This window comes from Corythoichthys intestinalis, chromosome 16, assembly GCF_030265065.1.
Source record: "Corythoichthys intestinalis isolate RoL2023-P3 chromosome 16, ASM3026506v1, whole genome shotgun sequence".
Classification (NCBI taxonomy): domain Eukaryota; kingdom Metazoa; phylum Chordata; class Actinopteri; order Syngnathiformes; family Syngnathidae; genus Corythoichthys; species Corythoichthys intestinalis.
In genome coordinates this window covers 30,381,323-30,395,049 of record NC_080410.1, presented here as the reverse complement: position 1 = coordinate 30,395,049, position 13,727 = coordinate 30,381,323, and the positions used below count along the sequence as shown (strand labels likewise).

Below are 13,727 nucleotides of genomic sequence, written 5' to 3'. Positions count from 1 at the left end.
ATGAAACGAAATGTAAACACTTTCAAAATAAACCATTACAGTGCCACTTTAATTAAACGAATACTCAAAGCAACAAAATTTAATTCGAATATTTTTTTCTAATCGAATACTCGAGTTAATCGATTAATCATTGCAGCACTGATGTGTTGTAAGTTCGATTGAGTGTAAAGTGCTATGTTTACCGCCACGTTTTGTCGCCAAATTGACATCGTGTGTGTATTGCGTACTTCCAGGTTGTGGGGATCCGCGCCATCCCCCACCTTTGTGTTTATTGCACTGTGCAATTCATTTGTGTGTTGTTGATTATTGTGCAGTCAATTGGCATTATTTTACATTGGCACTGATATGCTGTTATCCTTAAAGTGCCTGTGACACAAAAAAAGCATGTTTATTTCATAATTCACGCGGTATTTTATGCTTCGAATGAAATGGACCGCTTGGATGTGTGTGGAAGCGATCGCTATATTTATTTAGTTTGTTGAATCCCGCGCCATGAAAATGAGTGACTTCCAGCAACAGTCTCCAGTTGAGAAAGACGGCGCTGTGACGTGTACGGAGGAAGGAGTCATTTTCACTATACAGCCATACTGTTGTATGAGGACTAAGGATTCAGTTGATTTTGCGGATTAATACGTTTATTTTTCCCATCACGGCAGCCAAATGGCTGCAGAAAAATCTTGCTGTAGGAGGTAGAGGCGTGTGCGCCTTTTTGGGGTTTCAAAAGGTTCCCATTCACCGGTGGATATTGGCCAAAACAAGCCCCACTACTGTGGGACCATGGCACTTACGAGGAAGTGAGTAAACATCGTGTTTTGTATTATGTCAAATACTGGAATCATTTTAATATGTAGGTGGCTTGCATTTAGTCACATGCTCCCTGTCCCCTCGGCCGACGACCGGCGGCTTGTCACACATCTCTCCGCCGGGAGAGCACTACTAGTATCATCGGCTTATTCCCCTCTTCATTCAAGTGCCCGGTGTTCTGTCAAATTTTCCGACTGATCAGAAATTGCAACTTTAAGTTAAAAATACCCGCTAATACAGCAATTACAAAGTAAACACGACAAACTTTCTTTAAATAAAGGACTACTTACGTTTGATCATGGATTGGCATGTCATTGTCATTGATTGGCAGCGGTCATTGTCCAGGTGCTTCCCAGGCGACATCCGCTGTCCGTAGTGGCTAGGAACTAGCTGTAAATTGCTCTCCACCGGGCGGTTTGCCGATCATCAGGGACAATCGACAACCCAGTCGTCATGTGAAATTATCCGGGCTAGTTATGTGTGATTTTCCGCTTCGAAGACTTTGAAACATCACTCTGTTCGGGTTAGCATGTCGGCTAGCTGTCACGCCTCTTGGTTTGTCTACATTCTCCGAAGCCGGGGAAGGAAAATGACATAAGCCCGATTTAGGTGGCATAAAATATTGTTCGGGAGGTGCAACAGTAAAGGTGAAGTCGACAGTTTTGACCATTATGGAGTAATTTTGCCATGTCGTCTTGAATAAATTGATTTTTATTATTTCATATTCAATTTAGCACAAGACTGTTATTTGTCATGACCATGCATTTATTTAGATATTGGATTTGGGAAAAATACTTGGATTATAAATAATCCTGTAAAAATATTGGAGTAGAGAGACTGAAACAATGACATTTTGAGGCTTTCTTCGTTATGTTTTCCTCTTTCTGAATAATTCCCCCTCAACGGGCTGACTGGTCCTTCTCAAGCCATTTATTTAGCTATTGGGGAAAAATACTTGGATAAAAAGAATATCCTGTAAAAATATTGGAGTAGAGAGACTGAAACAATGAAATTTTGCGGCTCTCTTCGTGGCGTTTTCCTCGTTCTGAATAATTCCCCCTCAATGGGCTGAATAGTAAAACCGATGAGCCCATTCTTTCACTGACGTCATCCACCTGTTGGGGACGCTAGAGCCCTATAATGGTAGGCGTGGCTAACCGGCAGATTAAAAGACTAATTTCTCGTCATCTGCGCTTTGCAAAAATGTTGTATATAGTTGAATCGTCTCAAAATATGATTCTAATTCACATGATAATCCTATTTAAGACTTTTTGTCTCGTGTCGTACGCACTTTAACCCCTAAACCCTAACCCAAAATTCAGAATTTTTGACATTAGGCCTAATGTTCGAGTCAGTAATTAGTCAGAGGAGTTGACTTCAACAAATTCCATGCTGTTTGTCAGTTATTTGTTACTTTCAGGACTCTGGAGTGGCAAAACTAGCACGAGTCAATGGTGGTTGAAATCAACCCAATCGACTAATTAAACCCCTGCTAACTCAAAGTTTAGGCCAAATGTGAAAAATCTGATCTTCCCCTCAATTATTGGAAAGTCAATTACATGGGATGACATTTTTCTGTTGTCATTCTTATGTTGAGGAGGCAAAGGGAGAAAAAATGGTAAAAAGAAACCAATAAATTACTTTTAAAGTAACTACATTATTTTTTTGAGGCGTAATCAGTAATCAGTAATTAAATGACTTTTTCAAGTAATTTGTGACAACACTGCCAATGACCTAATGTGAAATATGGTCAGTGGTGCCAGAACTGAGACAAGCACATTGGTAACTTTTTTATTTATCAATCCATTTAAAAACCGAACAAAGTAAAACAAAAGGGATGTATAAATACATGGAAAAATAACTTAACAGTGTGACGAACAATTGTTCATGAATTGCAAAGAAAGCCCAACACATTACGTTTCTAAACCAAGATGTTGGGATGCATGAGGTAAGTTTGATGATTTGTGAAAAGACGCACGGCATGTACACTTATGTGTACGCCTGTAAATAATACTGATTGCACAAGTGTGCACACCCACTAATAACTCACCAGCCAGACCCCACCAGCCACCAAAGAAAGTTCAGATTTTCCAGTAGGACAACGCCACATGGGAGGCATGCAGCCCTACGCCGCCCACCAGAATCCAACTGAGGAGATGCAGTGCTGAGGAGGCGCTGGAGATTGACTCTGGGCCATTAGGGGAGGGTGTGCTAGGGGCAGGTGTAGGAGGGACAACAGTTGTGGAGCCTGTAGAAGTGGAGGGAGCAGTAGTGGGGGCTGTGGGTGACAAAAAGTCACCCACCTGCTCTTTCAAGAATTGTCGATAGTTGTTGAGTTTGGGAAAGCTTGTTATGTTGCTTATCCCTCGTCCCACTTGGCTACTGTTGGCCAACAGCACGGCCGTTTGGAACCAGAACCCATCCAGCTGGCACATCAAAGGACCGCCGTTGTCTTCCTGCAAGTCACAAAACGGAGAAGTTAGGAGAAGATTCTATCTTAGTTGTGAAAGGGGCTAAAGCAGTGAAGGTCACCTGGTCCAACTCTAGAGGTCCAATACAAATGCTGTCAGTGGATGCGGTGTTCCCGCAGTCAATCAGTGATGTGTTGACCTCCTGCAAGACTTGTTCCTCTAATAGTACAAAACAGGAAGAAGACAATGTTACAAAGAAGACCAACTAAATTGAGGTGTGTTCTTTTTGTACGGACCTCCTCCATTGCCCGCGTTCCACCCGGCAACCCAGCAGGAGGACCCGATGGGAAAATTCTGCCCACTTTCCATACAGATGGGCTGGATATAATTGGAAAGCGGCGGCAGGGTGGCCAGATGCAGGACCGCTATGTTCTGACCAGATAACGAGCTGGTTGTGATGTTGGTCACGCGCACTTCTCTTTCATGGCTGTTGGAGCCAATCTGCCTGAAGTGGCCCAAGAAGACTGTCCACTCAAATGGCGTGCTGGACCTGCCGGGAGGAACCCTGTTTAGCCAGATACTCTAATAAGCTCACGGATTTTTTTCACGTCTTACTGGTTCAAGCATTGTGCGCTGCTAATCACAGCGTCTTCAGACACCAGTGTGCCACTGCAGACGTGACTTCCGTTCCAGTGCAAGCTGGCTATCCATGGCCAGGAGCCCTCTTGGGCCATTGTCACCCCGGGACCTGACAGGCGCGTGTTCAAAGGAGCATTTCCGCATGATACCCCTATGGAAAACAAATGTCACCTGTTTTAACAACATTTTATTAAAAATGCTAGGGAAAAACTGCGGTCAGTAATGCTTGTTGCTCACGTGGGGGCGGCATGCTGGTGGTAATGCTGGTAGTACTGGTAGTGGTACTGGCAGAGGTGCTTGGGAGATTGGGAAGAGGAGGCACACCGGGACAGCTCACATCTAGGTCAGTGTTGATGCCCACTGACGTGAAGCGTACAAAGCCTGGCAAGTTGTCACCCGTATGGCTGCTGATCCACTCCTGGTAACGTGACACCCGCGCGTAGACGCCTGGGAACCGTGGCTCTGCGCAACCTCTTCCGAAGCTCACCACACCACTTTGGACCCACACGTCACCTTGTTTGCTTACCATTGGACCACCAGAATCACCCTGCGGAACAGCGCCGGCTTTTAATTAGTGCTTTGCTTTTGTGCCATGATGGATACACATAATAAATGAACTTCTCACTTGGCATGAGTCTCTTCCACCTTCTCTCAGGCCAGCACAAATCATGTTTTCGGTGATAATTATTGGTCTGTAATCACAGTTGCATTGGCGGTTTCCTACGACGGGAACCTCAACCTCCATCAGATTCTGCGGGCGCGGCAAAGGAACTGCACACAAACAGCACCAAATGTGGGTAACTATTTGATCATCTGGACGTGGAGTGTGACGTGGACACAACCGTACAATCTGTTTTCAAATGAGCTCCCAGACTGAAGCAATTGGAAAACACTGCCGCCTTATTGTCAGTTTTTAAACCCCTCAAACTGTAATCAAAGGTGTTTGCTGGCTTTTGATTTCCTGCAATTATTGTCACTGCGGTGACATTCACCTTACAGCGTAGCATATATACTCCATTACAGTTGAAACAAATTCTTCAAAATAATCCCGTGTGTACGCAAAGCTTTTCAAAACATACACGATAAATGTTCCGTATCCGTTTGGGTTTCTGGACTCTGCCAGTGTGTTGGTCGTGTTTCCGACTGAGCTAAGGTGACAAAATCATTTGAAGTGTCGACTGACCTCCATTGCCGATGTTTCCCCATCCGGTGACCCAGCTGTCGGTTCCTGCAAAGAAAGTGCTTGCTGCTTCGGCCAGACAGACGGGCCTGATGAAGTCGTTGAAGGTGACAGGATCAGACAGCAACAAAAGCGCCACGTCGTTGTCGTTGGTTCGCTCGTTGTAATTGGGATGGATGGCGATACCGGCAATGTTCCTGCGTACTTCATTAGGGTTGGAACCCTGCTGGCGCTGACGACCCAAAAAGGCTGTCGTGGCTGCTGCCCTGCACATACACAACATGACTGGAGTGCTAAAGACAGGAACCTGAAACTGCTATCATTCTGCGTGCTTTCATTTTTGGGCCAATGAAGTTAAAGGATTTCACTTGGCACACCCGATGGTCATGTTGATACGTGTGCGTTTCTGACCTGTTAAAGCAGTGTGCAGCCGTCAGCACCCACTGACTGTTGATGAGCGACCCGCCACAGAAGTGACCACCGTTCCTGTGCAGGCTGACCTGCCAGGGCCACGCCCCCACAGGGGCCACCTGCCCCCCTACAATGCGTGAGTTGAGAGGGGCCCGCCCACACACTGCACACACAGAAAAATGGTTCACAAAGTCTTTACTTGGACACATTTCAGCTGAAATGATGCACATAAATTGATATATGTATTGGACCGACTCATTTATGTTTTCTGTGGTTTCAGCGGAAAACACAGACAAGACTGAAAAAGCAGTTTCTGCTCTTGCACTCCTCTTTAAAAGAAACTGCTGTATTTTAAGCCAAAACAACCGTTGTGTTTGAAAGAACAATATATCTATATGCTGCCATAGCAGATTCGTGACGCAATAAGCCCCCGAACTATTTTTAAGTTGTCAGTTTTACCCTGAAAACCCCCGTTTACAGACGTCGCACAACCGCTTTTGTTTCAACCCAGCCATAAAACAAAGGTAACTAGCCCTGCAAGCAGGACTGAACGAGCCCTCGCGGTATGGCGCAACTCGGAGCTCAGGCAAAGTGGGACGGCATGCAGGTCGGGGCGGTTGCAGTCGACAACAGACAGATATCCAGGCAGATATATTGCATGTCTGAATGTTCAGAATTAGTGGCGAGACAAAATGGCGACGGTCATTATGACTTTCCTATTGGACCCCTCTGCTTTAACGTAACAAAATTGTTCTTCAGGCACCTTAACACATGTCTTAAGGCTCCCTGTGCCATGAAAAAAAAATAATAATAATAATCCTTCGAAGAACATGAGGGCCTTCGCACGTGAAGTGCTCTGGCCCTAATCAATTATATTTATTATTTAAAATGTCTGTCGTTTTTAGCTTAGAATCATAAATTGATCTCATATTTCGTTGAAAAAAAAAAACGACTTTAAAAAATTATTCACTCACATATTTTAAACTTAAATAGTGTCACAATGAAAAAATGGGGTCTGTAAAAAAGTCACAGATATCTACCTCATAACTATTGCTTGAATGTATTTTTTTTTGTCACTGTCGCATTTTCTCCGATGTGTTAGATGATAAATAATCGATCCAAACAAAGAAGAATATTTTTTAAAAATGTTTAAAAGGGTAAATATATGAAAAAGAAACTCTCGACCACTCCTTGATGTCTGCGATTTCTGCATCGCGACCCTTGTTATGTTAACATGTTTCACCCATAAAATCCCCCAAAAATCCAGCTGTGGCCATTCACAGCTGTGTCTTGACACTCAGTGATACATGCTACATGGGAGTTTTTGGATCGAAACAAGGTAAGTACGTGATAATATCTCGCTAAAGTCATAGCGTCTGTAATTCTGCTCTCGCCTCCAGATAGCGTTTTGCTGTTTAGAAAACGTTTTGTTTTGTTTTTTGTTTGTTTTTTTTAAATGCCCTCCTGTGCAAAATTTTTCTTCTCCCAGAAAATTGAAATTTAAGCTTTCTAATGATGTATCATATGCATATCGGACAATTTTGAAAGTTGGCCAAATTGGGGGTCTCAGAGCGGAACGTCAAGTCACCTGAGTGTTTTCCGCCATATACGTATATTATTATCGCTTTAAAAAATGCGAACCATTTTTATTTGCGTTCAGCCTGGTGTCTTCTTCTCATTGGTTGCCAATAATGTCAACTAGTGATAATCTCACTGCTATGGGCAACTGATTAATGTTTCCAAAAACCCTCAAGGATGTTCTGTTTTCAAAGCTCTTTGCAAAATGCCTCATTTTCTGAAGAAACTTCCCTAAAGCAATAATTGAACCAATCTAGTGATTTAGTGATCTAGTGGTGCTGCACCTATACCCTTTTTTTTTTTTGCTCCTGATACCGATTCCGACACTCAGCTGTGTGGTATAGTCTGATGCCGATACTCTACCAATACCACGTTTAATAAACATTTTTCACCTTTTAAGACTAAATTAGTGGATACTCACTTGAATGTTAAGTTATCGCTAGCTTTTTCAAATGTTATTGAACGACATCAATATCTGTTACTCATTATTGATTTTGGGCCATTATGCATGTTCCCTTCAAAGTGAATGTAGCAGCTTCCTACCTTTGCATCATAGCTGATCACCAATTAATACAGCAGTTATGCTTATTGACTATTAAATGTCTCCAAACTGAGATGCTTGGGATCTGTTGTGTGGGTGGACCATTTGAATTCATGGTACAAAAAAAAAAGAACAATGCATGACTGAAAAATAATGACTTATAAACTCATTACATATAACTAGTGCGTTACCAGATAGAAATAGTCACTAACAAAATTGAGAAAAGTAATAAAATACAAAAATCTGTGCAAAGCCCCAGCAAAATGCATCTTGGGAATTGTCATTGTATTGGCTAGTCCTATGATTTATTCTATTTTGAAAACCTTGAAATTGTTACATTTACACTTATTAAAGCATCCAGTGGGGCATCACAGTGTTATTAGCAATAACACGTTAATTGCATGACCGGGGAACATACTTTTTTGCTGTACTAGAATAAAGTGTAATTGGACATCCACTCAGTGGGCGGCAGTGGCACTGTCATTTTCAGAGTGTATGCAGTATTTCAATTCATATTTCAATTCATATATTAGTTATATGTGACATTCATTTTCTATAACTTCAGTTGAAGTTGTTCTCTTATTTTTCACAGACTTTATTCTTTTTGAAAAACTTGAAGTTGTTACATTTGCCATTATTAAAGCATCCAATGGGGTATCACAATACAATTAGCGATAACACCTTAATTGCACGACCGCATATATCGGTATTTGTTTGATATCGGTATCGGATTTTTGGAGTTGGACAAGATCGGGATATTGGTTTAAAAGTCATTATCGGAAAACTAGCAATTGCTATTATCGCTTGGTCAGAGACTGCTTAACTCATTGCTTTTGATGGCGTTAGATGTTCAATCCATTTAAAGTGGGAGGGATGCAGCCACATTTCAAATGGATTGGACGTCTACCAGTGAAAAACCCATTGAAATTCACAGTAGAATTATGACTAAACGCCACACAACTGGATGTCTGTCATGTTGGGAAGGGCCACAACCACTCCATTATTTGATCATCATTTGTCATTTTAATGCCGTATCGGTACCAATACTGATACTAGTATCGCTATAGGTGCAACACTAGTGATTAGTTTGACAATCAAATTCATGAAGGAAGGCTTCTCGACAAACCAAAGCTGTTTTCTGTTGCTAGAGCAACGTATTGGGTGGAGGGAGGAAAGTAAAGATCTTCAAGTTGGAGGTGGGAGCTTAGTGTTTGTCACATAGTAAGCCCTGGAAATCTGAAACCGCTCGTTTTAACTTCTGGTTTTAGAAAAAGAGCCAGACAACAAAATTATTGGGCCATTTTTCTTCGTGTTTTTTGGCTTCTTAAATGTTCCCTTCATTGTCAATGCCATATTTTTTAGGTTAAATAGGATGAAAAAGTATCATATGTGATAAAAGTTTTTTTACTCACCATCAAGTTGTGCTCTGCATTCTGAAGATAGAAAAAGACCAAAAAAATTTCAATACACTATTGAGACAAGTTTACATTTCAAGTCCAACTCGTGCCCATCAATGTTTATAATATCACGATAAAATGTCAAACTTAATTATGATATGTTGGCAAGCAATGTTTTAGAACGGTGGTTTTCGACTTTAGCGATGATTACAAACTGAAAGAATGCTTTTATTTTGAAAGTGTTTCTTTTCCACGCATATCAATGGTTACATAAAGTTAATCATTGTATCATCATTGTAATGTTTATACCCCACATCTAACAAAATACGTATGTATACAGAAAGACAGATGACTAACCTTTCAGTAGTAGCAGCAGTAGTGTCAATTTTAAGTTGTCCATGACCACTAATCGTGCCCCCTTCCAAAGCTGCGCCACCTTTATACCTGCAGTAGGTGCACCTTAGCCACACCCAAAACCCCTAAAAGGTGTTGCACATGGCATTTGTCGAATCAGTCGACTATTGTTCTTTTTCTCTTTTTCCTGGAACAAAGTTATGCAGCCCCTATTGAAATGTTATCTTGCCAAGATTGAAAGCTACCAGGAAGCTGAGCAAATTCCCCAACTTATCATTGTCTATATCAGTGTCCAACGGGGCGGGGCCTCATGATCATCATCATCATAACAATGTGTTCCTTTGATAACTCAAAGAAATGACAACAGCGTACACGTAATCACACAAATCCCAAACATAGGGCAACTACTTTAACCTGATGGTTGCCATTGACGGCGATAGAAATCCAATCCATTTTGACTGGAACTCTCGATGACACTGAAACATCATTTACTGCTAGCATTCCTCGTTCAAATGTGTATATTAGATGTCTGTCCTCATCATTTGCAAAAAAAAAAAAGAAAAATAGCAGCAAATGAATTATCCTAAATTGAATGCGGTAATTTGTGAGGTAAAAGATAAAATGACCATTTAAAAACTGTATTTTATGTATAATTTGAATTAGGGCTGTCAAAATTATCGCGTTAACAGGCGGTAATAAATTTTTTTTAAATTAATCACGTTAAAATATTTGACGCAATTAACACACATGCCCCGCTCAAACAGATTAAAATGACAGCCCAGTGTCATGTCCATTTGTTATTTGTGATTTTTGTCTCCCTCTGCTGGCGCTTTGGTGCGACTGATTTTATGAGTTTAAGCACCATGTGTAATTATTGACATCAACAATGGCGAGCTACTAATTTATTTTTTCATTGAAAATTTTACAAATTTTATTAAAACGAAAACATTCAGAGGGGTTTTAATATAAAATTTCTATAACTTGTACTAACATTTATCTTTTAAGAACTACAAGTCTTTCTATCCATGGATAGCTTTAACAGAATGTTAATGTTAAGGCCATCTTGTTGAATTATTGTTATAATAAACAAATACAGTACTTATGTACAGTATGTTGAATTTACAGTGGGGAGAACAAGTATTTTATACTCAGTCAGTGGGTATATCCGTTTTGTGTCTTATCTTTCCATTCCAACAATAATTTACAGAAAAATATGGCATATTTTATGGATGGTTTGAATATCGATTAATTATGATTAATTAATTTTTAAGCTGTGATTAACTCGATTAAAAATTTTAATCGTTTGACAGCATTCATTTGAATATCTTTGTCTAATATAGTGAGCAAACTAGGAAAAAAGTATTAATTGATGAAAAACCTTTTTAACATATTCAGTGTACATTAATACAACATAGTTTGATTGTTATAACTCATCAGGAACTATACAGTGATTAAAAGAAAACATGATAGTGTATTATAACTGCAATGATTAGTTTGTTTTAAAATTGTATTTCATTATTTGAGAGTCATTCTACATCAGCTATATAATGTCACTGCATTGGTATGTATGGGAATTCCACACTTGGCGCATTTGGAAAGCAGGAAGCACTTGTAGCCGTAAAAGCACGTCTAGCACGTGTTGCGGTCTACACACACACACAGGTTGAGCTTTGTTAAAAAGTGGATGAATGAGAAATTGCACAAATTCTATACAATCCAGTCAAATCCACTTCAACTGGGAGGGGCTGTCAGCGATTGAATGATCCACCTACTCCCAGTTAAAAGAGATTGGACGTCTTGTAGCAGCCAAGGAGTTAAGCTATTTGAGGTCACAAAACAAAATATACTAAAAAATAAAATTCCCATAGAAAAATACACAGGGTCCATACTTATTTGAATTTGTCTTTTTTTTTTTTTTTTTTTAATTTGTTTTTTGAAAAATCCTTTCATAAAATTATTTTATTTAGAATTATTTATATTTTTATTACAAAAAATTTAGAATTTTTTATATTTTTATTACAAATTTTATTTATTTTGATAATTGATTTTTATTCCCCCAAACGGTTCCTTCAATGTATTCATTGCATTTAACTTGGCTGTCAAACGAATAAAATTTTTAATCGAGTTAATCACAGCTTAAAAATTAATTAATCGTAATTAATCACAATTCAAACTATCTCTAAAATATGCCATATTTTCTGTAAATTACTGTTGGAATGGAAAGATAAGACATAAGACGGATATACTGGATATATTCAACATACTGCACATAAGTACTGTATTTGTTTATTATGACAATAAATCCACAAAATGGCATTAACATTATTAACATTCTTTCTGTTAGTGATTGAAATACACCACAAGGTGTCAATGGCGAGTTTTAAATTAATTTAGAAATCAAGCCAAACAGCGTGTTTTGTCCCTCGACTGACGCCGTAGTTCCCTGTTTACTGGTCCATGCATTGTACCTCAAGGTCATTTGAGTGCTGGCTTCACAACGTACGAGACCTCTGATAGTTTGTATATTGTGACTAAATATTGCCATCCAGTGTATTTGTTGGACTAAACTAAATGTTTGAATAGAGTTTGACCCAAGTCTGAGTAAGTTTTATGTGTATTTTGCATAGCTATTTTGATTGGGAATGCCAGTTCTCTTTGCGCTGTTGTTTAACTGTGTGATAATAGCGCCTCATTACTACAGATTGAAGCGCTTTTCTTTTTGTGAACATTATTTTTTTAGAGATATTTTTGTTGTGCTTTCACCGAATGATACTTATGTTTGTTGTGAAGGAGTTGCCAAAGCTTATGCCAATAAACGGCGCAGTCCAATGAACGCCTGTGTCCACTCGCCTTTTTTAATTTTCTGATATAGAATTATCCGAGGCACCCTAAATTGCACGCGGCGCCAATACTGTTTACTTACATGATGCAGGAGTGAGTCAGAGTTTCGCCCTGCCGAGAGCCGTAAGCTGGGTTAATGTTGAAGATGAATGTGCTAATAAAGAAACAAAGTGCCAACACGCCGCGTGTGGTAGACCTTTGTTAAGAAAAAGCACAAAACAAGACACCTTTCTCAGCCTCTTAGCTCTCAAGTGCGTCATTGTAATCTGTTTGAGGCAATGCATGAGTAGGTCATTGCGTTAAATGCGTCAAATATTTTAACGTGATTAATCAAAAAAAATTCATTACCGCCCGTTAACGTGATAAATTTGACAGCACTAATATATATGTGTATATGTATATGTGTGTATATATATATATATATACATATATATATATATATATATATTAGGGCTGTCAAACTATTAACATTTTTAATTGAGTTAATCACGGCTTAAAAATTAATTAATCATAATTAATCGCAATTGAAACCATCTATAAAATATGCCATATTTTTCTGTAAATTATTGTTGGAATGGAAAGATAAGACACAAGACAGAAATATACATTCAACATACTGTACATAAGTACTGTATTTGTTTATTATAACAATAAATCAACAAGATGGCATTAACATTATTAACATTCTGTTAAAGCGATCCATGGATAGAAAGACTTGTAGTTCTTAAAAGATAAATGTTAGTAAAAGTTATAGAAATTTTATTTTTAAACCCCTCTTAATGTTTTCGTTTTAATAAAATTTGTAAAACTTTCAATCAAAAAATAAACTAGTAGCTCGCCATTGTTGATGTCAATAATTACACAATGGTGCTGAAACCCATAAAATCAGTCGCACCCAAGCACCAGCAGAGGGCGACAAAACACCAAAAACACAAATAACAAGTGCACATGACACTGTGCTGTCATTTTAATCTGTTTGAGCGGGGCATGTGCGTTAAATGCGTCAAATATTTTAACGTGATTAATCTAAAAAATTAATTACCGACCGTTAACGCGAGAATTTTGACAGCCCTAATATGTGTGCGTATATATATATATATATATATATATATATATATATATATATATATATATATATATATATATATATATATATACATACATACATACATTTTTGGGGGGGATTGCCCATCAAAAATACACGCGGGTAAGGCCGGAATTGGATGTCAAATAGGGCCCGCTAAATATTGTCCTGATTATTATTTTTCTGCCAGCTCTGGCCTCTGCCAAGGACCCCGCCGAGATTGCGATGAGGCAAGTGTTTCAGGTTCATGGGTTCCCCAAGGATATCGTTTCCGATCGAGGGTCCCAGTTCGTGTCCCGATTCTGAGGGGCCTTCTGCAAGCTAATCGGAGTCAAAGCCAGCCTGACCACTGGATATCACCCAGAATCCAACGGCCAGACCGAGCGCCTGAACCAGCAGTTTAAAATCAGCCTCCGGTGCCTGGTATCTCAGAACCAGTCTACATGGAGCAACCACCTGGTCTGGGTCGAGTTTCCCCATAATACGC

The 13,727-nt window shown here is 39.5% G+C and overlaps 1 protein-coding gene across 1 annotated transcript in view; it reads right to left on the bottom strand.

Moving 5' to 3' along the window:
- Positions 1-2,609: 2,609 nt before the first annotated feature.
- The window catches only part of LOC130931704 (transmembrane protease serine 9-like), a 32,191-nt gene continuing 21,073 nt past the window's right edge, over positions 2,610-13,727 (bottom strand). The window contains exons 11-20 of the mRNA XM_057860680.1: positions 13,588-13,679; positions 8,977-8,997; positions 5,446-5,608; positions 5,038-5,300; positions 4,480-4,625; positions 4,092-4,401; positions 3,831-4,005; positions 3,512-3,765; positions 3,337-3,434; positions 2,610-3,260 (exon numbers count right to left, since the gene is read on the bottom strand). Of these exons, the coding sequence (XP_057716663.1) occupies positions 2,886-3,260; positions 3,337-3,434; positions 3,512-3,765; positions 3,831-4,005; positions 4,092-4,401; positions 4,480-4,625; positions 5,038-5,300; positions 5,446-5,608; positions 8,977-8,997; positions 13,588-13,679 (1,897 nt within the window). The 3' untranslated portion in view covers positions 2,610-2,885. The remainder of the gene's footprint in view (positions 3,261-3,336; positions 3,435-3,511; positions 3,766-3,830; positions 4,006-4,091; positions 4,402-4,479; positions 4,626-5,037; positions 5,301-5,445; positions 5,609-8,976; positions 8,998-13,587; positions 13,680-13,727) is intronic.